At 36.1% G+C, this 24,632-nt stretch overlaps 1 protein-coding gene across 4 annotated transcripts in view; it reads right to left on the bottom strand.

The window, feature by feature from the left end:
• OTOGL (otogelin like) overlaps positions 1–24,632 on the bottom strand; it is an 88,938-nt gene that overhangs the window by 48,896 nt on the left and 15,410 nt on the right. For all 4 annotated transcript variants that reach the window (XM_090139194.1, XM_090139202.1, XM_090139213.1 and 1 more), the window contains 15 exons: positions 24,396–24,502; positions 23,575–23,700; positions 22,774–22,882; positions 22,488–22,534; positions 20,928–21,073; positions 18,587–18,710; positions 16,835–17,012; positions 15,886–16,010; positions 14,022–14,231; positions 13,030–13,195; positions 12,003–12,077; positions 10,847–10,899; positions 10,015–10,177; positions 8,657–8,764; positions 7,334–7,472 (listed from right to left, as the gene is read on the bottom strand). In XM_090139194.1, the coding sequence (XP_089995320.1) occupies positions 7,334–7,472; positions 8,657–8,764; positions 10,015–10,177; positions 10,847–10,899; positions 12,003–12,077; positions 13,030–13,195; positions 14,022–14,231; positions 15,886–16,010; positions 16,835–17,012; positions 18,587–18,710; positions 20,928–21,073; positions 22,488–22,534; positions 22,774–22,882; positions 23,575–23,700; positions 24,396–24,502 (1,876 nt within the window). The remainder of the gene's footprint in view (positions 1–7,333; positions 7,473–8,656; positions 8,765–10,014; positions 10,178–10,846; positions 10,900–12,002; positions 12,078–13,029; positions 13,196–14,021; positions 14,232–15,885; positions 16,011–16,834; positions 17,013–18,586; positions 18,711–20,927; positions 21,074–22,487; positions 22,535–22,773; positions 22,883–23,574; positions 23,701–24,395; positions 24,503–24,632) is intronic.

The raw sequence follows: 24,632 nt of genomic DNA, 5'->3' as shown, positions 1-24,632 counted from the left end.
ATCCACATAAGTGTTGACATACAACATAATGGGAAGGATAGTAAGTGATGCTCTCACAGGAAAAAGAAAAAGAACTGTAATATTACCTTTTTTTCCCTGGATGTTCTCTATTTCTATACAGATATTTTAAGGAAAGCAAAATTTGGAACTAAGAATCTAAGAGTTAAGTTGCTCATGCACATGCACACAAAGTATTTCATTTCCTCAGTATCTGTGTCAGATCATGTTATCATTTGCAGTTAAAATACGACAAAGAAACTTATATAATAAGCCTATGGGATGTGACACATTCCCACTACTGCAGTACAACTGAGTAAAGATGGAAGAGACCAACCAAATAGAATCACTGAAAAAATTCAAAAGGAGATTATCCCAGCTACCAACTCATTCTCAGACTACTTACAGATGTCTGCTAAAGCTTTCCTTTTTCTTTAAAAGTGACTTCCCAAAATGTTAAAATCCACATAGAATAAACTCTCAAGGACTCCTGAGAAAGATCCATTGCAAGTATGTGCATATTTGCAAGCAATAGGAAAGACAAATCATCATCAGTTTTTTCTACACTGCACTGATATTTTGTAATAATTTTTATGACTGTATAGAGTTATTGTATCTTCTGGGGTTTTATCAATAATATTTTTAAAATTCAAATAAATATCATAAATCTACACCTAATAATGTGCAGTATGTAACAAGGAATATTTTTCTCGACAAACTTCATACCATTCTTTTCTAGTCAGCATTTCTACAATTTTGAAATTTTGGTGAAATTAAGTAGAGATAGCTGGGACAGGTTTGGTTTTTCATTTTTTTTATAGTTTAAGAGAAATACAGTAAGATTTGAGAAGAGATCCTTTAAAACGGATTTTCTTTTGATTTTCTTATTTAGTTTTGCCTGCTTGTGTATCAGATTTGGCTTCTGCACAGGTCACATCTCTGCAATCCTTTTCTAATTAAAAATGAGATATCCTGAAGATTAAGGTTTTGGGAACATTCAAGTATTTCTTTCCAAGTGAGACATTCTGAAACACAAGCTGTTCTTATATAGAAATCAGCAGCACAGTTGATGTCATTTTTAAATATCTAAATAATTACTAATATGGAACTTGTTTGTATTGTACTGATATTGTTTTATTAATAAATGCATGATAAATAAAAACATTTTATTGCTGTTCATTTGTACTGATAAAGCATAACAGAATAGAAAAAAAAAAGAAAAAAAAAAAAAAAAAGGATAGGATATAATGGTGATAAATTTGTCCAACAAATGAAGGTCTGGACACAAAATCTGGAACTTGCAAAAAAAATTTTTTTTTTTTTAAATTTAATGAACATTAAATGTGTTTATCTGTACTGCTCTAGGCTGAAGTTTAGTTTCCACGCATTCAGAAACAAAAATACTCATATCCTAAATTAAACCAGAGTAACTTTAATGCCCATCTTGCATAGCTCACTGACAACATGCAGCTTCCAGAGTGAGAGGCCATAAAGTGCTAAGCAACCCCTATGTGTGACTAGCCTGAGCACCCTGTTCCATTTCTTTGCTGACAACATATTATACAACTTCCTGAAACAGCTGCAAGATGCTACTTTTTCCTCACCTTTTACCGCTTTATCAGTAGAATATGGGCATCAACCATTTGCAAAACTTTACCCAATACAGGTGACCTAACTGAGGCAGCCATTCTTATGTGATCTGGCTTTTCCTACAGTCATCACATTATATTTTAGAATCAGCATGGGCAAAGGGCTGATGGATGCTGAACATTAACCCTTTAGTAGAAATCCAAGGTGAAAAGGTCACTTTCTTCAAGCTGAGTGGTTACTACATGGCAAGGTTCTTACAAAGAAGGTTTAATGTCTGAGTCAAACCATGCTCCTCCAAATTTCCAGCCTTGTGGCAAGAAACTTTCCCCAAGCCTTTCTTGGAAACTTTCCATGCTAATCTGCACAAACTGAAAGAAATCTTTCCTTTGTTGGAGGATAAAAGTGATTCATTCACTGCATAATTTAATGGTCTGAAGAATCAGGTGGTGGAGACAGAAAGGCATGTAGAGGTAATTGAGTCCGAAATCATTGATCTAGAGAAAATGGAACCAAAGCATAAATCCATTGCCAACTGTAATTAAATCTTCTGCTCACAGATGGGATAGAACAAATGGAAAAACAGGTACAAGCCAATGTTATCTGAGCTCTGAGCTGTCCAATTGAAGACTAGGATCGAAGAGTTGTCTTCCACAGGGATCTGGATTCTAACCCTTGTTGGACTTATAGAGACACTGAAAATAGGGGGCATCCAGAATGATTTCCTCTAAAATAATGGGGTTGATAGAAAGCAAACAGCTGGTGCTTTTGCAACTAGGCAAACTATTCACAGTAAATAATATTTTCCCTGAAAAGTAGCCTCCCTATTTTGGACATTGATTTGCACACAAATTGTCAAGAAATACATCATTATTTCTACACAATTAATGTTGCTATAAATTACCTGACAAGTATGCATGGATCTACAGACCTGAAATGAATGATGATGAAGAATGTTGAGCAAAAATAAATAAATTAATTAAATATTATAAAAAGAGAAGTGAGATATAGGCTATTTCTACCTCCTCAGACATGACAAATAAGTGAGGAGTTGTTGCTTTGTGTAGGGTTGCTGCACCTTACACACAACCATCCTCTAATGAATTTAGCAATCCAGTTAAATACATCAGCAACTAACAACTGAAATATAATCAGTGCATCAATCAAATTAAGCATTTGAACAAAAAGAGCAAAAACTAGGAGCTTCAAAATTGTGTCAAGTTATAAAATAAAGCATATGCAAGAAAAGAGCTTTCTTACTGTATTCTTCAGGGCAGACTAGCTATCTAACACATGGGATTGCTCAGCAGTAGGATAATAATTTGGGAAACTGTGATACTGGCTTAGATCATGCATGTTGTGTTAAATAAACCTTTTTCTTGACAAATTGGCTCCCATGTGGTGTCTCTTGACCTTTTTAATTGGCATAACAAGTCAATTATTTCAACAAATGTCTGGTGTTACTTTCATGGTCCTTCAACGCATTAAAACTAGTGGCAACTTTGTCTTTAGAAGAGTCTTCATGGTTGCAACAAAAAGATTTAAAAAGGGACTTTAATATGGTGAAGAACACAGCCCCTCTAACCTACTCCTTGCAGACAGATCAGAGAAAATATAATTCTCTTTCTTGAAAGAGAACAAGTCTGAGGGTCTCTGAAGTGCAAACATATTGACTGTATACACCTCAGTAAATAATATATTGAACTGCATGACTGGAAACCACCATAAGGGTAGAAAGAAGACCAACATATGTAATAGATAGTAATCTTACTGTAAATGCAAAAGTTCTATGCAACAGGCAAGTAGAAGAAATATACTACAAGTACAAATAACACTAGTTAGAAGTTTGCTAGAAAGTATCACTTTGTTTGGGAAGGAATGCAGTATCACTGAAGACAGAAGACAAGAAGGAAAATTGAAGAAATTAGGGTATTTAAATATTTTTAATCAGGAAATTGGTTGGCATGATTTCTTCAGTACTTTATGGATAAAACAAAGAGTTTACATGATCTACACTACCAATAGAAAAACTAGTTGGTTTTCCGAGATATTCTAGTTGCTTGTTTTTTTCTCCTTTCAAATTACTGAAGTAGGCTTTAAAAGGTTAGAAGCAAATATTGATGTATTCTCTATGAATGTCACCCATCCATACATAAACTTTAATCCTCATTGTGTAAGGTAACTCCTAACTCCTTGCTATCTTGTCATGAAACATTACTGCCCTAATATTCTTGATTGCTGAATTAAATAGTTGTGGTCATTGTCCGAGTAATGTATATATATCTATTGAAATAGCTATAAAGGGTTTTTTTCATTCACCTACTATTGCCTTAAAAACATCTGAAAGGTGATACTGGTGTTAAAAACAAAGTTTAAAGTTTCATAATTGGCTGAAAGTCAATACTTGATTTTTCCCCCACTGGAGCACAAGAGTTCTTTATTGAAAGCATAATAGATAGTAAGGATGACTTCTTTGTTTAGGAGAGAGCAGTGCAGTGACAAACTGAAGGGCTGTTCAAACATATCACATTCAGGGAGGCTAACAGCCAAATGAAACTGTGTGCTGGTGAAGTGGATGGGAATGGTGTTTTATCCTGCCACTGGGGACATAGGATCCAAATGATAATTCTTGGACTCAAATCTATGTCAAAGTATTAGTATGTCAATAAATTTATTGTAGTTTTAGTTTCCGTTGTTGCACTACTATGGAATCTTTGTTTAGAGTATAAAGATAGCAGAGACGAAATGGTCCAGTCCCCAAAGGAAAAAAAATAGGAAAATGACTACAAGGAAAAGGACAAAGTTATTACAGTGTTGTATATATGTATGTGTATATATTTGTATATACACATACACATACATTGTTATAATCACGTCATTTTAAATTTCAAATTTTTGATGAGCTTTTTACATGTTATCCATAAAAATCAAACTCAGTACTGAAAACTACCAGTAAATCAATGAATTTTGCAGTAGTAACTATCAAATCTGTGATGCACTGTAATAACTTGCAGGCAGGGAACCTGAAGAATACAGCACATATGTAAGTTTATTTTTAAGCAAGAAATGTGGATATATTGGTTTGTAGGATAAGTAGCGTGGTTTAGGAGACAAGGCTTCCCGAGCTGTGCCTGCCAGGGTGTTAGGTAAGACATTTAAACTTTGCAACTTCATATACTTTCCCACCTTTCATCTGGCTTGTCTGTTTGGACAACAGGTGGTAAGAGACAAGGCTCTCTAGTGTAACTCCTGTATAAAGAGAAGCTTAAAGGCGATTCATTGTATTACCCTGACACTGCTATTTATGAAACAACATGGCACATGGCCAAAATACAGCTTAGGATGATTATGAAAAGACAGTCAGGGAACCCTCTGCACTGTTGAAAGGGCACTTGCTCATGCTATCATGTCTGTACACGTAGTGCATTTTAACCACATCAGTGTGCGGTACAACTGCCCATACATATGTCCTACCACTGTGGTGTAACTGTATACGTGCAAATAAAAGCCCGTGTGAAATCAGAGGATGGATAACACTTCAGATTACCACTCAGTTTCCCACTAGTAAAATGACAAATACATCTGCCTCTTGTATTTTTCTCGCATCAAATTTAATCCCTACATATTAATAGGCAATTTAGTACCTATCTTCATGACAGCATAGTCACAGTTTTTTGCTATGTGCACTGATCTGCATTTTTCATTCTATCATGTAGAGTTTTTCTGCTATAAAATATTCCTAAATTTTTGGTAGTCTGCTTCTGTTTCAGCTGTTCAGACTGCTTCTGTACCATCAGCACGCTTTCAGCTCAATCCCCACAAAACCTTTTCAAAATGGTTTCTGAAGATGTTGAACAGAGCTTTCAGAATAGATCCCCATGGGAAGTCTCTTTATTCCTACCCTATCCTTTAACTTCTCAGATTTAATTCATCTTTCAAAGTATCTTCAGTCTCAACCTATTAGAGCCTGGAATCTAAAAAATATTTGTCAAAATCTGTTTCCAAAAGTTCTTAAGTCTGAAAATACACATACATTGACCTGGTCATCCTTATCCATTTACTTATTATCTTCACTGAATAACTCAGAAGATTCAACTCATATAACATTTCTTAACAAAAAGAACTCAATTCTTCCCCAGTATCACGTTATTATCTTTGTAATAACTTCAATTCAATTCCTTCATATGGAAATCAGATGTACTGGTCTATTCCTGCCAAATTCAGTCAAGAAGCTCTTTTAAAATCTTTGGTTATACTCCCATCTTCCATTCCTCTGATTCCAGGATTACACATCACATAGTTCATCAGTTCTGTATTTTAGTTCCTTCAAAGCTCCTGGGCATCTGCCCACAATCCCATCTTCTAATTCTTTTTATTTGCCCCAGAAACTTTTCCAAACATTTCACATTCAAAAATGAGCCCACAGATATATCATCTCTTCTAGACACACTTATGCAATGCTTGATTTGTTATAAACATTCCTTCAATATAAATCAAGTTTTCCATACACTAAAGAGAATTGAAAAAGCATGAAAAAAAATTAAGCCATACTTTCTCATGTTAGCTAAGTATGAGGGAAAAAATCTCTGAAAGCTGAAAAACAGATCTACATAGGCAGCTGTTTCATCACTTAGGTTACCATGTTCACCTAATGAAAGGACTACCTGCAGTGTTCCACATGCCTTAATTATGTGACTGCCAATTTTATTCTTGGACTCCAAATGATCCATAGGCTTTGTTTCCGAATAGGTGTTTTCATATGCTGCAGAGTAGTCGGTGACGTTTGATTGTAAAAGCAAAACATTCAAGTATCACACTAAGGTTTGGTGGCATAAGAATTAATAATTGACAATCCAACTTTGTACCTTATCATATAGGCAAGATGATTTTACAGTTGAAGTAAACTCTAATTTTTGTATCTTAAAGGAAGAAGGTTTTTACAAAGGTTCAAATGTCTTCAAGAGTAAGAGCTATTTTCTGAGACAACATGCTACATACTAGGAGTTTTCTATGATGTATTCTTAAAGAAAAAAAATCTGGGACCAATCTATTTTACTTCACAGCTGTGAATACTCTTCAGAACTGTACATGAAATAAACTATTTACAGTAGTTCTTTTTAAGAAACCACTCTTTTTCTTACAGTTAGACATTTAGGGTTGACAGAAAATGAATATTCTTCTAAACTCCTTATTGTAAATCAGAACAGACTCTTAGCCTTAATAATAGCAACAATGATAACAAACAATAGCGTTGTTAGTAATAGAATATATTTCTAAATGTCAGTAATGGTATTTTTAAACAAAAAAAAAGGCAAGCAATGTACTGTAAATGTGTGCTCTGAGGAACATTAGCGTGCAGCTGCCAGACAATCTTAATGAAGGATTTCATTGTTCAATTATGAAATCATTGTGTTTGATATGATTATACACATACACTCCCGATCTGATGCAGATCACTTACACCTAGCTGTAGAGCAGTTTCTATAGTGTCATTCTTCCCCAGTTACGATGAAAGCATGGTTAGGGTAGAATAGAAAGCATTGATTTCTACAGTTTTCTAGACCATGCAGTTACGTAATGACACACAATTGGCCCATTTTCAAATGAACAAGCACACAATGTCACTGACAGAATCGTCCTTTAGATGCACCTGTTTTTTTAATGTTTGATTCTAGATATTATCTCCTGATGTTCCAAATATTTGTCCTCTCATGGAAATTTTGAACTTATACATGAACAGTCCTCCTACCTTTAGCAGGTAAGCTTGGCAGTCACTGGCGTAATCATACTCCAAGCCATCAAAGGTATAATAATGTCGATCCCCATAAATTGTGCATACGGCAGGACAGGGGTGACTACTGCAATTGAATACCCCTCTCCGACAAACACTGTAAAGAAAAGCAGCAATCAGTATCTTCTTTTTTTTTTTTTAGGCCTTGAAGTGCAGAGCTGTGGATTGCCTTTGAAGTTCTTATTGACAGTGGCAGAAAAGCGTTGTGTTTTGTCAGCAGCATACAGATACAGCATGTATTCACAATGAATGGAAAATCTCAAACATTTTACAACTTATGCAAATATTTTCATCACTGCCTTAAGTATAGCTAAGACTGCACGACTGTATACTAAGAGAACATATTCATAAAAAAACAATGTATTTTTTCTTAAGAAATATTGATGATTTTTCTGAGATGTAAACTACATACATTCAGTGCAGAAGACATCCAGTTGCAACCTGTGAGATTTCAGGGTATTAGACAACTATGGAACAGGCTTAAGAAGTAAATGTTCATACTTGGATGTATTACTTCCCCTACCAGCTACATTCAGCAGCGTAAATTTGTTCCAAGGTAGGAGTACTGAAAATACTGACAGCCTTTAGTTGTGCATTATAAATCTATAAGCTCAATCAATTTGCCAATGATGTTTAAAAACTGTTAGGTCAAACTTTCTTTTTTTTTTTTTAATAATTCTATATGTACTGAAGTAAAGATAGATAGACATTTTGGCTAGTAAATTATAATGGATGATAAACTCTTTTGTGTTAATGTGAGTCAGGTTTCTTCAGAAAAGATGCCAGGAACTATCCCATTTTCTGATATTAATGTTGTTTTTTTATTTTCTTTCTCTTTTTTTTATTATCCATCTCCTTTCCTTATGGTCCCACGTGCTGAATGTTAAACTCACAGTGCAAGCTATCCAGCTCCCAAGAAGGAGATGGTTTATCATTGTTATATATTTAATTTCCCTTTTTTTGTCCCTGGTTCTCTTTCCTGGTATTCTATTTCCAAAGATATGTGTAATCAAACATCTGATCTTGATGACTTTTTAACTGAAGTTACAAAAAAAAAGAAACTGAAAAACTGAAGTTATCTGCTGCTTCCTTTTCAGACAAGAAGCTTTCACACAGAAGTTTTTCTACTTTTCCAAGACTTTGATTGAGCTTAATAAAAGATGTTTCCTCCAACTGTCTTTAACAAGCATAAACATTTTTTGATTTTCAACATACTCAATGCATTTTCTATGTCATTTTCACTCTGTGACTAGACAAGTATGCAAAATATATGCCACTCACCAGGTGTAACAAGGCGTAGCTATCACTTCTCCTGATAGAAATTCCCTATCTTTCCAGGTGCATGGACAACTGTCAGGAATATAACACTTCCCTCTATGCTCAGCCATCCTTTAAAATAAAAGAATTACTAAGAGAAAAATGTAAATTCACAAGTACATCAACACAGCTCAATGAGCAAACTTAGTTTTTCTATGACATCTTGTAAACATTAATGTATTTCTGTGTTAAAATACAATTATTTCTATAACTCTAATGCTCTCTAAAGCTTATTCCTTAGTTGAGGCAAAAGTAAAGGAGTAGAAAAAACAGCTAGAAAATCACAGAATCACAAAGTGGTTGAGGTAGCAAGAGATCTCTGAAAGTCATCTGATCCAAACCCTTTTCTCAGGCACGGACACCTAAAGTCTGTTGCCTGGGACCAAATCCAGACAGCTTTTGAAGATTTCCAAAGAGGGAGACTTAAATAGCTATGCTTGAAATCTGTTCATCACTAGAGCTTAGTCATCTGCAAACATTACAAGTTTCTGGAAGGGGATTTCTAACTGTCTCATTACACTGTGATCTGTGCACAATCAATGTATTGTCAGGGGACCATGGACTACCATTCAGTGAAATAAAATCAAATACTGATTAAAAATGGTTACCACTCCACTTAAGATCAAATTCAGCAATTTCCACAGCATATTTGGCTCTTCAAATCTGAAAGTGCACACAGTAGGTAGGGGGAGGGGAGGAAAAATTTGAGTGATAGTAGATATTCTTAACTGTCTTACTTTGATTTGACACCTACAGTGCTCAGTAGACTGTTTCTGAGCAACAAATCCAAATACGTGAGAGGAGAGAACAAAAGCTTTGGCTAAATTCAAAAGAGCAGAGAGATTATGAAGGGGAGGAGTGTAGGATCATCCTATAACCCTTCCCTTTTCCCTGCCCCATCAATACCATAAGCCTGACTAAGAATCTAGCTGAGACAATTACTTGCATAGTGAGCAGGAATGCAGATGGTTTACTTTATGGTTTTATGTCATGTTTGTTTCTATGTTCACATATAGTGTGCAAGTGCTAGGGGTCATCACCTGTCCAGACAGCCCAAAATAACAGTTGATAAGACTATTTGAGCAAGCTGGGTATCTCATGAGATACAGGAATCATAGTATCAGGATGGAGAAACTGTGGAACTTGAACTGAGAAAGCATTAAAGCGTGGAGCCTCATGCTGATAAGGAGAAAGGGACTCTCAGAAAGATGAAAGTGTGCTGATCTTTTAAATCTGACTCTATATTTTCAAAAATTTATAGAACAATAGTTTCAAAATTAGAGCCAAACTGTGGAAGTATGTATTTAACTGCCAAAGCTTACCCAGGAGGGCAAATACAGCCGCTGGCACAGGGTGGTGAGGGAACACAAGAAAAGTTCATGGCAAGGTTTGCACAGGAGATCTCACAATTCACACCTGCTGCTGGTAATCCAGGCACAGGAGATCTGCAGTCATAGTAGATTTTTCCTTCAGGGCATACGTGAACTTCAAATGTAAAATGCAGGTTAAATGAGATCAGATGATCTTTCCCAGATCAGATGATCTGACTGTTTTCTACTTCTTTTAGTTCACAGCCTTTTTATTTTAATACACATTTTGCACACTGTATGGTATTTATAAGAATGCATTCCAAGTGAAAGTTTACAGCTTAATCTGTATTACAGAAATATATAATGAATACCTGTTTCAGTGTTAAAAAAAAAAAAAAAAAAAAAAAGCTTGATATTAAATATCTGGATCGATGCACCCTGAATTGGACACACAAACCATTCATAAAAATTAAGTCATCATACTCCAGGTAGACAGGATCTTTAGAAGTGGCATAGTTTACAGTGTACTGAAATCCCTCCTGAATGCCCTAGAAATTTATTTAAAATTTACTTGTTAAAAATCAAGGTCCTAAAATTTACCAAATATGGATGTCAAGCCTAAGTATAGGTATTCCCAAGAGAAATCCTGACCTACACCTCACATATAAAAAGATCAAGTGACAAATTTTAAATACAAGCAAAAAGACCTGTGCTCCTAATCTCCTATTTTAGATATGCTGTGACACTGTCCCTCAAAATTATTACAGTATGAAGAAACAAAATATTATTTTGCATCAAAAACTTCCTCTGTGCAACTGTTAGACAAGAAAAGACCATGAGTTACCTGTGTTTTCTGAAGCAGCTTCAATACATTTCACTGTTCCATTCAAGCACTGGCTGGTTAAAAGAAAAGGAAACCCATCTTTATTCTAGGGGAAAATATATGTAGTCACCACATTAAAAATCATAATAGAATTTAACCCAATTTGAAATGATTAAAATCTGAAATCTGTCAGCATTTTGATGGTTCTTCTAAATGCTTGTACGTAACAAGGGCCCAGAGTTGGAGTTTTTTTTACTACTTAATTGCCTAAGTTTCATGAAAACAGAAAAGAAGCTGGCTATTTGAGTTTCTCTGGATACTTAGGGCCAGATGGATCAGGATGCTGACTGTGTAACAAAACCTTATCTCCCTTGGTGAATACAGAAAGATACAGCATGTAAATTGTGTGCTGCGGAGAATATACAGCTTTATTACTTTGCTGATAAAATGCAGAATTGCAGAAATACACATTAGACACTTAATCCACTTAGTTTCTCATTAAAAAAAAAAAAAAAACAGAGCATAGGAATGGTAGAAAATGAAGCTCCTACACTAATCTCTTCAGCTGAATGACTATAATGCTGCATAATTACTATATTTTATATATTACAAGACTAAGCAAGAGCCAGTTGACACTTGGGTCCCAGATATGTTTCTAAATAGCAGATTAAGAGCATTCCTTGTAAAGTGAACACATTTGACTGGGAAACCAGGGAGGTTTCTCCACTTCTCTCACTGAGGTCAGGATTCCGTCACAAATTAATAATACAAAAGGACACAAACATAGATCTCTGCAAGTCTTTGTTTGAAAGATTTCCTAAAATAGAATCACACTGTTTATTCTTTGGAAACCAGTCTCATTTTGCTATCATAATGTGCCCAAGTCTATGAACAGCACTGCAACCTTGATGTATTTATTTTGAGATACTCTTTAGTTCCTGCCTGACAGAATCTTCCTGGTATTCCCTTTTTAAAATAAGCGAGTATGCAATACAATTTATGTTAAGCTAGCTATTACTAAGTGTGAAATAAGAGCAAGATCTTGATACAACATTCTATGTGAAAAAAATCTCAAGGCTCTTGAGATCTCAAGAAAGATGTTCCTCAAGAAACGTTACTGAAAAGAGATGTTGAGTAGTATACAAAAAAGATAAAACCCTTGGATAATCAAACCTACCAGGAACCTGTTGGCAAGGGAAGGATTTCTCCAGGCTGTAGGACTTTGCCCTTGTAATGACAATGACAGGCAGATCTGCCAAAAGAATATTCATGCATATAGATACAAAAGCAAAATGAAATGTGATTTAAGGGCAATCAATTTATCAAGCTATTATGATGAGAAAACCTAAGCCAGCCTCTTTAAAGTCCCCTCCAATGTAACTATTCTATTCCCTTTTAATTTGCATTTATATTTACAATATACTTCTAATATTCTAGCTGTACTGAAGTCAGTGATAATATTGCCATCATCTTCAATAAAGACTGACCTTTCCTCAATCTCCATACTATTTATTTGCTCTTTTCGTACATTACAGTCTTATAGATTGATTTTCTTCCCAGATATGGGAGTAGTATGGCAACATTTAGTTCCTTTTCAAAGTAATGGGAAAGAGGAATCCATTACCTTTGTTCTTGATAAGAGCCAAATGCAATAAAGTAGTAATAGAACTCCCAAAAAGCCATTCAGTATTACTGGATTACCTGGTTACCTCAGAGTCTACAATCATTTGAAGCAGTTACAATTAACAGCAATAACTGAATAATCTTGAAATATATATAAATATTTATTCCAGTTTTTACTCAGTACTTGAACTCAGTAGCTACCTACAGTAGTAAGATATAGTCTGTAGGTACAAAATTACAGAGAATATTTCCTTTCATTGACCATTTCCATCCATTTAACTGAAGGTTTTTGCATTGCGAGACGGCAAAAACACTCCCAGCCACTTTCTCCATATTATCCATGACTTTATGGATTATTACTGTGTACACCCCTTCTCATCTTTTCTTAGGTGCTAAAAGCAAGTTTTTAGGTGAAAATTCTTTCCAGGTTCTTAAAATATTCATCACCTTTCTGTACAGCAATGTGACATATCTTCTCTGAAGTGTAGTCTACATACTGAGGAAAATAGAAAAACTATTTTCAGGCTTGCTGGAAAGAGAAAGATGTGCCTATACGTATATTCTATTTTCAAATAACTTACATTGACACACAAAAGTTGACCGACTCTTCAAAGTATTTCCCATCAGGACAATTACAGCCTTCCGCACAGTCATCACCACAGATATTTGCCATAGAAAGTGAAGCACAGGAGTGTTTACAAAAAGAAGAGCACTGATGATAAAGCATACCCCTGTGACACATCACAGCTGGAGAAAAGAGAGAGGGAGAGAGAAGAATGGACAACATATTCTTAAAATGTGAAAAATAAAAAAACAAGACAATATTTCGTAGGAGATCAAAGCAGCAATGCAAAATGATCTTTTGCTCTTCTGGAATGAATTAAAATACGTGACAAAAATCTACTGTTCTACTCGTTTCCAAAATTAGAAATGTTTGGAATGGCCTTACATTGGAAAAATTCCTTAGCTGGATGTAGGCAATGTCTATTTTCTGTTTCTGCATAAATGTGTGAGTGGTGTGTGTTTATTTATTTCCTAATTCAGACTTTCAAGACAGGAAAAATTGTCCAGTTAAAATTAAGGCATTAACCTGTAATTTAGAAATTCCCTGTTTTAATCCCTGCTGTGCCACAGATATGCTATATCCTATTTGTCATATCCCTGCCCACTCTGCTCTGCCTGCCCCAGAGAGCCACTTCCACCCTGTCACACCTTCCCTTAGGGAACAGCCTTGATTCTGTTGCCCCATGATGCTGTTAGCACTAGCTATAGTCATGCTGACCACTGTAAATAAAAGTGGGCTTCCACATGACTTAGGGCCTCAAGGTTCGAAATTTAAGCTCCTTCTGTAGCCAACAGAAAGGGACAGCATCTCTATGAGGCAGCTCAGGGATTCCAACTCAGATGCCTAACGTAAAGGCTATCAGCATTCTCCTCTGAGCGTGTCATTCGCCCTTAGCACAACTCCAACTTCCACGAAAAAGACATCAAAGGCTGTATTTTGTGAAGCCAATGACATCTCTAAAATTATACACGTTTTTAAAAGAGTCTCCATTCTGGAGACATTACTCACCACAGTAAGAAATATGAGATCTGAAGTCCACAGCAATGCCATGCTTGCCACAGACATAAGCATAGTGTGCAAGAGAGTTACACATACAGCTGCTGCCACATTTGCAGGCATCAAAGCGACACAGTTGGTAGTATAATCCTGGACTGACGTAGGCATGACAGGGAGCAAAGACTTCTTCATTGATGATATCACAGTAGGATGCATATCCAACTAAGAGAAGGTGACATTGTTTTAGACAGATGCATGTTAATATAGCAAACAAAAAACAAACAAACAAACAAACAAACAAACAAACAAACAAAAAAGAAGCCTTTCTATAGTTATATGGGAAAGATAAATGGAAAAATAATTTATTCCAAAACAGTTGGAAAAGTCCTTCAAAGCTTGGAATATGGTTTCTTCCAACTTAATGTTTCATTTAGCTTTGAAATTGGTAATGGCCATACTATTATTGGTATGCCAGCTCAGCAAGCATTACAAATGAGCTCAGCAGCATGCAAGCTGGCCATAGACCTTCTAGTACCAACAGACCTTCCTTCTACCACTGAAGCATACTCCCACCACACTGGTGGAATATCTCAGGGATGCTGTAGTGGGAATCATATTTAAGCCAATTTTGTTGCTAAAAAGTGTCTCTAACCCTCCCCATCTCTCTTCATTTTCACATATACATGCTCACTCAAGGGTTTCAGGAGTCTATCAGTAAACAAGATTCAAGGAGTAAACATGACTTGATTAAAAAATAGCCTGACAAAATAAGTGAAAAAACAAGGATTTGTTTTCTGGTTTCATCAGGTTCAGATCACATCAGGCCTAAAATCTTGACTGTGCTGGCTCAGTGCAGGTGGAACCATGCAACAGCACCACATAGCCAAGGAATGTTTTTTCAAGAATCACAGGAAAATAAAGGGTAGAAGAGACCCCAGAAGGCCATCTAGCTTATCCTCCTGCTCTAAGCAGCTTACATATATGTCAAACTCCATCATCACTGAGGAAACACAAATCTGAAGGAAAGTCATGAAGTATCTTGGAGAGAGCTGACTTGGCTGAGATGTACTGCTTTAGAAGATAGCCAATGCTGAAGACACAAAAAGCCTTATAATGGGCCAGATTCTTAAAGGTTTACGGTTATTCTGGGCTCACTCCCACAGGCTCTAAGCATGGCCAAATCCCACATCCTTATTTCTGAAACACTAAAAATTCTGCCAGAACTGGCAACCAATCTCTGCTCATTGTCTTCATTAATTGAAAAGAATAGCAACACAGAGAAAGAGAGACAGTGAAAGTTGAACACAAAACTCCAGCATGTCAACAAGCCAAAAATAAATCTTTAGGCAAGAATTTGAACAAATCTGCAGATCTTATTGTTTGCCTTGGTTTACATGTGAGAGTATAGATGGAGGATAAAGAAGCATTAAAACAAAGTTTAGATAATCACCGAGAAGACAGAGACAGGACTTTTGATCTGAACACTGGCTAGGAGAAACTTTGTCCCATGTACTTTCTTTGTCAATCGGGATATATGCAGCAAAAATATTATTCAGACCTCTTAGCTGGAAGAATTTGCAAGACACAGAGTGTTCTGCTTAACATTTTTTTACATATTCTCGACAGCAAAATGTAAGACTTGTGGCCAGCATGCAAAGCATTAAATGTTCACCTAAATTATTTTAGTTTCCACACCAAATGAGTGGGAACAAAATTGTCTTTACTAAGATATAAGAAGAAAATAAAGAGTGTGCATGTAAGTCTAAAGTTAAAATACAAGCATATATTAATTAATAACTAATAATAGTGAAACTCGTTCACAGAGAAGAAAAATCCCATAACAAAATGATGCAAATAATTCCATATGAAAACATACTATTTTGCTGATTAACGTTGCAGGGATCAACTACAGGAACATTGATAGGCACAGAACAAGCTGAAGAAACCTTCCATGCATTGGCATGAAGTTGCGGGGTCCCTTCTATCATCCCTGCTGGAGAACTGAAAAGGAAAATATCAACACTGCAAACATCCTGCTGACCTTATAGACTGCACACGTGATGCATAAATAAACTGAAAATTCAACCTGCCATAATAATTCTGTCTGTGAGGTACAGATGTACAGAAGGCATGTGAAGCTTTTTCCTCAGTATTTTATTCATGCAAAAATACTCTTAACACTCAAAGTCTGCGATCCCTTACTGCAATCAATGAAATCAATTTGAGGAGGCATTAATGAGAGAACAATTTGGCCTTTGTTCAGTGGACTGTAAAAATTTGATGCGTTAACTTATTTCAGCATTCTAGAAGGGGTCTGTTTGCATTTTGATACGGTTTTTCACTAAATATTTAAAAATTATTATTGCTAGAAAAGTTTCATGGTATAATAAGTTGAAATTGAAGAACTTCAGAGGAAATGAAGCCAAAGATCAAGGAAGGTGCACCCTTCTAATTAAACTATTCCTACGGTTAAGAATTACATTTTTCCACTAACTCAATTAAGTAAGGATTTTACTAGCATTCTCATCCACTTATTTTTCAGACCTCATTTATTTGCTCTGATGATGATGGAGCAGTAGGGAGGAAAAAGAGTGCATTCAAAGAATATTGTGATCCCATAGTAAATACCTTACTTTTTTGGAATGACTTAGATGTCTTAGAATGACATCAAAATTTATGAGTTCCACATTTAATTGTCTAAAGTTTTAGCTAAGAGATTCTATATTAGATTAATAATGAATAAACTGGTGAAATGAAAATATCAGGTTCAACAAGACTTTTCACTTATCATTTAACACAATTTAAATATACTGTATGCAGCTTACAGAAAATCATCTCTTAAATTCCCATTGTAAGTTCCACATAGTCCCAACGTTCTTCTCTTCCAGTTGATGTCAACTTGAACATAGATTCTCTCTCCATCTTTTGCAAAGAGTATCTTCAAACCAAAAGTAGTTTTCAGTTGAACAAACAAAGAAGATACATTCTGAATTTCAATAGCTCCTGCAAATAGCAAAATAAAAAGAAAAGCAGTCATTGAAACTTCCAGATTTTATAAGTTTATCCCTTAATTAAAACAAATTTTGAAAACTCACAAATAAAATGACAAATGTGTGCACAACCTCACCTGTAGCAAATAACTTCACACATTTTCCATCTAAAATTATAAGACTACAAATCTTTTTCATTACCAACACAAATCAGGTACTGCAACTACTATCAACAGAAAAAAAAGTCTCACATTCTGTACCAGTGGGTTATCTGGAGACCACTTATATTTTTTCTTTCTTTCCTCTACAAAAATATACTACACTCAACAGCGTGCCTCTAGCAATGAGAAGACACAATAAGATACGACTTGTTTCTTAGCTCCCAGTGATGTTAAAAGATTAATTAACAGATGTCTGTAAAGTTCATTGCTATCTTCAGATAGAAGGTTCTCTCTTACTACTATTGATATGACATCAGTATATCTCCTTTCCTGGACTGTATGTGAACTAAGGCCCTAACTAATTCCCAGCTTTCCTTCCCAGCAAATACATGATGAAAGGAAATGGAAATTTCACAGTCACAGCACTCATTTGCTACACACTGTTGATCTACTTGCAGCTGCAGACTTTAATCAGGTTTGTCTTCACTCTCAGCCTCTACACACATACAGACACACAAACAGTGAAGATAAAATGCTCGTGTAAGCTTCAAAACATAAGCTGATAAGGCTTAACAGATAAACACATTATCAAGAACACTACACCAAAATATTTGTCATAGACGATATTAGTTGTAAATTCTGAAGAGACGAGATCAGTAAGGACTGATTCCAAAGATGTAAAATGAAATTACCAGCAAAAGTATGAAGCAGACCTTTCAACATAATTAAAACTGAGCTGTGAAATTCTGTTTTAGGAAGCTGAAAATGCCAAAAGCAAAACTATGTCTAGAAAGATCCAGTGAAGAAAAAAACTAGCTGCAGTCACAAACTCAGGGTTCCCTAAGCTCCAGATTGCCAGGGGCTCAGAAAGGAACAGTGAAATAGTACTTTACTATTTGAGAAAAGACTAAAAATCCAGTGAGAATCTATTACTTTGAATAATCACTAGAGAGAGATGAAATATTGCTTTATCATTTCCACCTTCAGTGCTTGATTTTGTAGCTTCCTTTCAAGGTATATTTCTTACTAGCCTTATAAAAATTGTGAAGTAACCTTCCTGAAATCACAAGTCAACACTGAAAGTGACACAGACCCTTTGAGTGCATGGATTCTATTCCATGTAATTTATTACAAAAAGCATCAGTTAAGTGTGATCTGAACGTCAATATCAAGATGACTTTCAACCTCTTCACCTCTGGTTGTTGTTTTTTTTCCTTCCTATCCCCTAAACAGAGGAAAAACAGATGGGTGGAATTCCTAGGTACTTAACAGGATAAGAAATGCAAAGAAAGAAACATGTAATGAGGGACAATATTTCACCAACTAAAATAATAATTTCATAAGACAGATATAATAAAAATGCTTTGGAGCATATAAACAAAGAAATGCAAACCCCACTAAAATTCTACTCCATGTATTTTCTTACCATTAATGTTAAAACCTTGGTTAGGACCGATTTGGACTTGACCGTATCTTGTGAGAGTTACTTGTTTGCTCACATCATCCTCAAGAACTAGTGTTATAGATTCAATGCAGGCATGGTCAAAGTTCTAAGCAGAAACAAATTTCACCATCAGAAAGATTATAAAGACAATAGTAGCATGGAAAGCAAAAGCAAACAAACAGGAAAGAAAACAGTTGTATAGAAAGGAAATACTGTCATCAGGTAAATCAAGTGTAAATAACTTCTCAAAACATTAAACTGAGCATCCAAAATTAAAGGCAAAAAAGAAAAATACTGCTTGTGAACATAAGAGCAAGGTGAATTCATTTCAGCTATTATGGCAGTCTAGCAGTAAGCAGATAGAAATCTCCAAGTATTGATACTTGGCTCCCAAGGTCAGAGTCCATATGTAGCAATGAAGTAGAAAGAAACTTGAAACATAGTTCATCACCTCTGACTGCAGACAAAATAATATAATTTCTCCAGAAATACACTAAAATTATTTGTAAATGTGTGACTATCAAAAGAAGGCTACATGAAAATGAACATCCATTATTTTAAAGTGCTGTCCAGGCAAAATCTATGAACCTAGATACAGGACCAGAACTGAAACATAACCAACTGATGTCAAGCATCTTGTATTCTTTTGGGTCTCTGTGTTTTTACACAGAAACTTTTCAAAGTGCCTAGAGCTGTCACTAGAGCAGCATCTCTGTCTCTCAGTGACTACATAACCAATTCTATCATTCTTGAGGCCACCTGAAATGCAAAAAAAGAAGGAGTCTCATAACCTAGGAGGAAGAAGAGACATAAAGAAAAGCAGAGGTACAGAGGTACCAACACAGGGGCTGCATGAGGCACAGTCTGAGCCCCTTCTGACAGCCTAGTTACCTAAAAACATCATAAGTAAAGTCCTGCATGGAAGCACTTTTTATAAGCACTTCTATTCATAACACCTTGCCAAAATACTTTCAAACAAATATGCATGGTTGTTAGGCTCCTTAAACATTTTCTAAAAGGCATTGTTCCAACAAATTAAATATGCTAAAACATAACAAATACACATCTAAAACTATGAAAAAATCTCTTGCTTAATTGTGTGTTAAGTTTGTCCAGTGCTGCCAGCAAAAGCTTTTCTAAAGCTTGAGACATCTGCATTCAGTACCACATTTTTATTAATAATCTGGATGAAGGGATTCCTTCATCCCCTTAGTAAATTTGCAGATGACAGCAAACTGGGAGGAAGTTTTGATCTACTTGAGGTAGGAAGGCATTACAGAGGAATCTGGATGGGCTGGATCAATGGACTGAGGCCAGTTGTATGAGGTCAAACAAGACCAAGCACTTGGTCCCACACTTTGATCACAGTAAGCCCATGGAATGCTACATGCTGGGGACAGAGTGGCTGGAAATCTGTGCAGTGGAAAAAGATCTGGGTGCCATGGTCAACAGCTGGCTGAACAAGAGCCAGAAGTGTGCCCAGTGTCCAAGAAAGCTGATGGTACTATTGATTGTATCAGAAATAGTGCAGCCAGCAGGACTAGGGAAATCTATGGATTGTCCCCATGTATATAGCACTGGTGAAGCTGCACCTCAAATACTATGTTCAGCTTTGGGCCCCTCACTACAAGAAAGACACTGAGATTCAAGATGGGTAATGAAGTTGGTGAAGGGTCTGGGGCACAAGTTCTTATGAGGAGTGGCTGAGGGAACTGGGATTATTTTGTCTGGAGAAGAGGAAACGCAGGGGAGACTGTAGTGCTCTCTACAACCACCTGAAAGGAGGCTGGAAGTTGGTTTCTTCTCCCAAGTTACTAGTGACAGAAGAAAAGGTAATGGACTAAGGTTGCACCAGAGGAGGTTCAGGTTCGATATTAAGAAAAGTTTCTTCTCAGAAAGAGTAGTCAAACACTGGAACAGGCTGCCCAGGGACATGGTGAACTCACTGTCACTAGATGTGTTCAAGAAACAAGTAGATGTGGCACTTAGTGACATGATTAGTGGACAGAGTGGTGATGGATTGGCAGTTTCCAACCTCAATGATTCTATAATTCTATGACTGTATGACTGTTGATATACATACTCACTTAATACACAGAGATGAATAACTCTTCAGACTTAATCCTTCTAAAGTTGCAATAGGTTTTATAAAGGACAATAAAACATGTAGCAATACAACCACTTTAAAAAAAGCTGTGAAAAGGTTTCAACTCACAATACTCTTCTGTTAACATAACCTGATAATCTATAGTAGCATCAGTGCAAAAATATCTGAAATACATACACACTTTTGTTATGGATGTTCAATGAAAGCATGACTTACATGTCCACAAGGTGCTTTCTGTACAGTGATTGTGAATTTGTTCTTTCCAGTGCCTTTTACTAAAATGTACTGGCAAATCCCAAGAAAGGTAAAATGACGTCCATCAAATGTTGTGAAATGGGAGTTACCTGTGACGGAGCACTCAGCTTGAGAGAAAAAAGTTAAATATAAAAGTTCACTTACATGATAATGTATTGTTGTTCTGTGAGAAGTATAATACAATAAAAACATAATAGTTCTTCCATTAGAGCTTTGATTTTTTTAACTGTTACAGCATTTGAAATTTAAATATGTTATATACACATCTTTCCATTGTATGCCATCTCATTTTGCGCACGCCCATGTGTAGCTATGGTACCACCTAGGCTGAATGTGAGTCACTGATTCCCTAGAATACACGGAAAAGCTTTCTCTGTGTTACAGCTCTGAAGTTTCCTGTAATCTTCTTCCTCATCATTTTTTGCCATGGCTAGATGTGAAAGAGAGAGCCAGCTTCTTTCTCCTCCCTCACTGGTACTACGACGCTGCTTATTGCTGCAGGCATGAAAATGCTGTGCTTGAACATGTGGGTTGTCCTAAATTCCAGGTAAGCAGACACCTGTTGTCTGTCCTCAGGGTGCCCCTACATTCTTGTTTCAGTTCAGATCAGGAGACCACTGTTGAAGTAAGCCTCCAGCAGATCCCCACTTACTGCACCTTGGTTCAGCTTGTGAGGTCACACCAGAGCATAAGCTAGATTCCTTCTGGCTGCAACTGCAGCAGGACACAATCTGTGGGAGCACACCTAACCCACTCCTACTGCTAATAGGTATTCATTCCTTAGGACAAGACCAGTCAGAACTGACCCCCTGCATGCACACACAACATGCATGTGAGGTGATACTCAGTGACAGCATTTTAATCTACAGATCCACCTTCCTAAGATTTTTTTAGTACCTGATAAGCTTTGTTTGCTAATTCATTCATAGAAGGATCTTTAATTTAAAAAAAAAAAAAAATTCTCTTTCATAAGTTTCATAGTACGATTTTGTTTAAGAACTGAACTGTCAAGGAAGTTTCACTACCTGGTGATTTATGTTTGTCTCAGTAACTCATTAAAGAGATGTGTAATCTTTAAAGAGAAAGATCCAGACATGAACTATTGTTACAAGGTTGAAATCGGAGCACTCTGAGCAACAGAATGATGCTCTTCTTATTCTCTACATTACAGCTGCATCTAGAAGTGAGGAGAATCTTATCCATGGCCCACTGTACAGATGGTGTAGCAGCTGTCTGTGGAATTAGATACATGTTCCAAAGCACATAGAGTTTAAGTAGGGGGTAGAATAAAATGTATGAATGTAACACACTGAGTTAGATTAGAAAAAGTAAGGCAAGTACAATCAGGCAGTTTATAGTTTTGCCTCAGCCATTCCACTGCTACTGGATATTTGTGTGCTAAATCTTTCTTCTTAAAATAACATCCCAAACCCTTGGATTACATTTGAGTCTGTTGTCTTTGGAAAAGTTTATCCCTTGTGTTCACTGAGGAGAGAAAAAAAAATCATGAAATACAGATACCTGGGCAATCATGATCAGTACAGTTCCAAATGCCACCAGTACAAACACTAAAAAGAAAAATCACAAAATACAGAAATTCAATGTTCCAATATTTATCAAAATAGGATCTATGATTAATAGATATTGAATCCACTGTTTCTGTAGAACTGTTTTGTGATACACAAAGCCCAGACCATAAAGCATAAATACTAACTATTCTTTGAAATTTGAGCATGACTATGATGTTAAACTAACTACAGGGAGCAGTCATAGATAGAGGAAACACATACATGAGGCTTTCACATACCAATTACTACATTCTTGCTCAATTTTTGTGCCTACGGGGAAGGCAGTTCCATGATAAATACAAGGACAGTTTGACACGGAGATACAAGTTCCATTTTCCATAATGAGACCTATTGGGGGGGAAGTTAACACGTGAGATTAAAAAAAAAAAAGTTAATAGACTCAGTGTTCTTGTTGTTGCCCCATCTTACTCAAACATTCAAATCCGTCAGAAGGCGACTAGGGTCTAGTATAAAGAGTCACCTAGTGATTGCAGAATGCTCAGAACATTCAACGCTTAAGCCTTCTCAGAGCAGTTTTCATTCTGAAAGGTTGCTTTATGAAGAATTTTTGCCTAAAGTACACAAAACTCTACAGACACAAAACCAAAAAGGTTTCGATATCATGTAATATCTAGCCCTTCCATAATTGGACTGTTCACTGACCAGTCCCTAATTTTCATTTAGTACAGATTGCAGGAAGTTTTCTTGAATTGAGTATATGATACATTCTGTTCAAACAAAACCTCATTTGCTTCAGGAATAATTCTAAGAAAGTTGATTAAACCTATGCTATGCCTCATAGTAGACAGCATTAGTGATGGCTCTAGATTTTAACTGATATTTTATTCTATGCCATAATACTCACTGTAAATATTCAGAACACAATAAAAGAGAATCACAGTTAAAATAGCAAAAACTGAAATAACTAAACTATTCATATTTTCTGGCTTTTAACTTTAAGTATAGTTTATTTTGACAATTTTATTATAATGCTTGATATTAACTTTACAAATATATCACATAAAATTAACAGTACTCACCATCTGGACAGTAACATCCATCTAAGCAGTGCAGGTTGCTACCAAGACAATCTTTTTCAAAGGTGCAAGTTGGTGGACAACAACTGATACAATCACGGTGTACAAAGCTATCTTCACACTTCTCAGCTAGAAAAAGAGCACATTACATTGTGCATTAGTGCAATTTCTCTTTCCATACTGGAGAAGCCTTATCTCACTGAATAAATAGTTGTGCAACACTTCAGGTGGAGGTGATTATCCAGATTAGGTACAATGGATTGCTGGAGAGGCTGTCACTGATGAACTGCAGTGAATCTCTCATCAGTATTTAAGTCTTTTTATCAAATTATTCTATCACCTCTCCACTACAAGTTATAGCTCCTGTAACAGGGGAACATCTGCTCATATCCCAGCTAGTTCAAAGTTCCATGTATGTGACTGAACTACAATTGATAGGCAGCAGTGATGACGAGAAGGAGCTGCATTCCCTTTATTCATTCTGTTATAAAGCTGGTAGAGACTGAAAGGTCAGCTGGAAACAGTGATGATATCAGATCTCCACAGATGTTTTTTCTTCCTTGTGGAGTATGATCAACTTGCGTGAAGTTTCAAGCAATCTGCACAAATGGGAATTTTATATGTATCTACATGAGATCACAATGGAATTAAAATAATCCTCAAGCAAGTCATTGACTTCTTTGTTCTCCATTAATAATGAAGCTGGCTGATCACTATAAGGTTTGAGTCCTACAGCAACACATGTTGTTAAGATGGAATTATTTGAAAAGGATATCTGGTGGTATTTCAAAGGCTACACACTATGCTTTGCTAAAGAGTCTTACTACAAGCAGGAAAATCATCCCTCCAGTCTCGCACAGGGGACCCAGCATGGGAGCATGCTCTTGCGTACTCTGTCACCGCTCTGCAGTATGTTTCATCATCATCCACCCTGAAATGATAAAACAAGGGAGTAATCACAAAACTTAAATCCCACCTACAATGCCACGGGAGACTGCTCAGAATATTTCGCTCAGCTGATGCTGCTGTCCTAGAGGATGGTGAAAGAAAAACATAACCTT

Source organism: Phasianus colchicus, chromosome 1, assembly GCF_987193195.1.
Source record: "Phasianus colchicus chromosome 1, bPhaCol1.hap1.1, whole genome shotgun sequence".
Lineage (NCBI taxonomy): Eukaryota > Metazoa > Chordata > Aves > Galliformes > Phasianidae > Phasianus > Phasianus colchicus.
The sequence above is the reverse complement of the archived record's forward strand: the minus strand, read 5'-3'. Positions and strand labels throughout refer to the sequence as shown.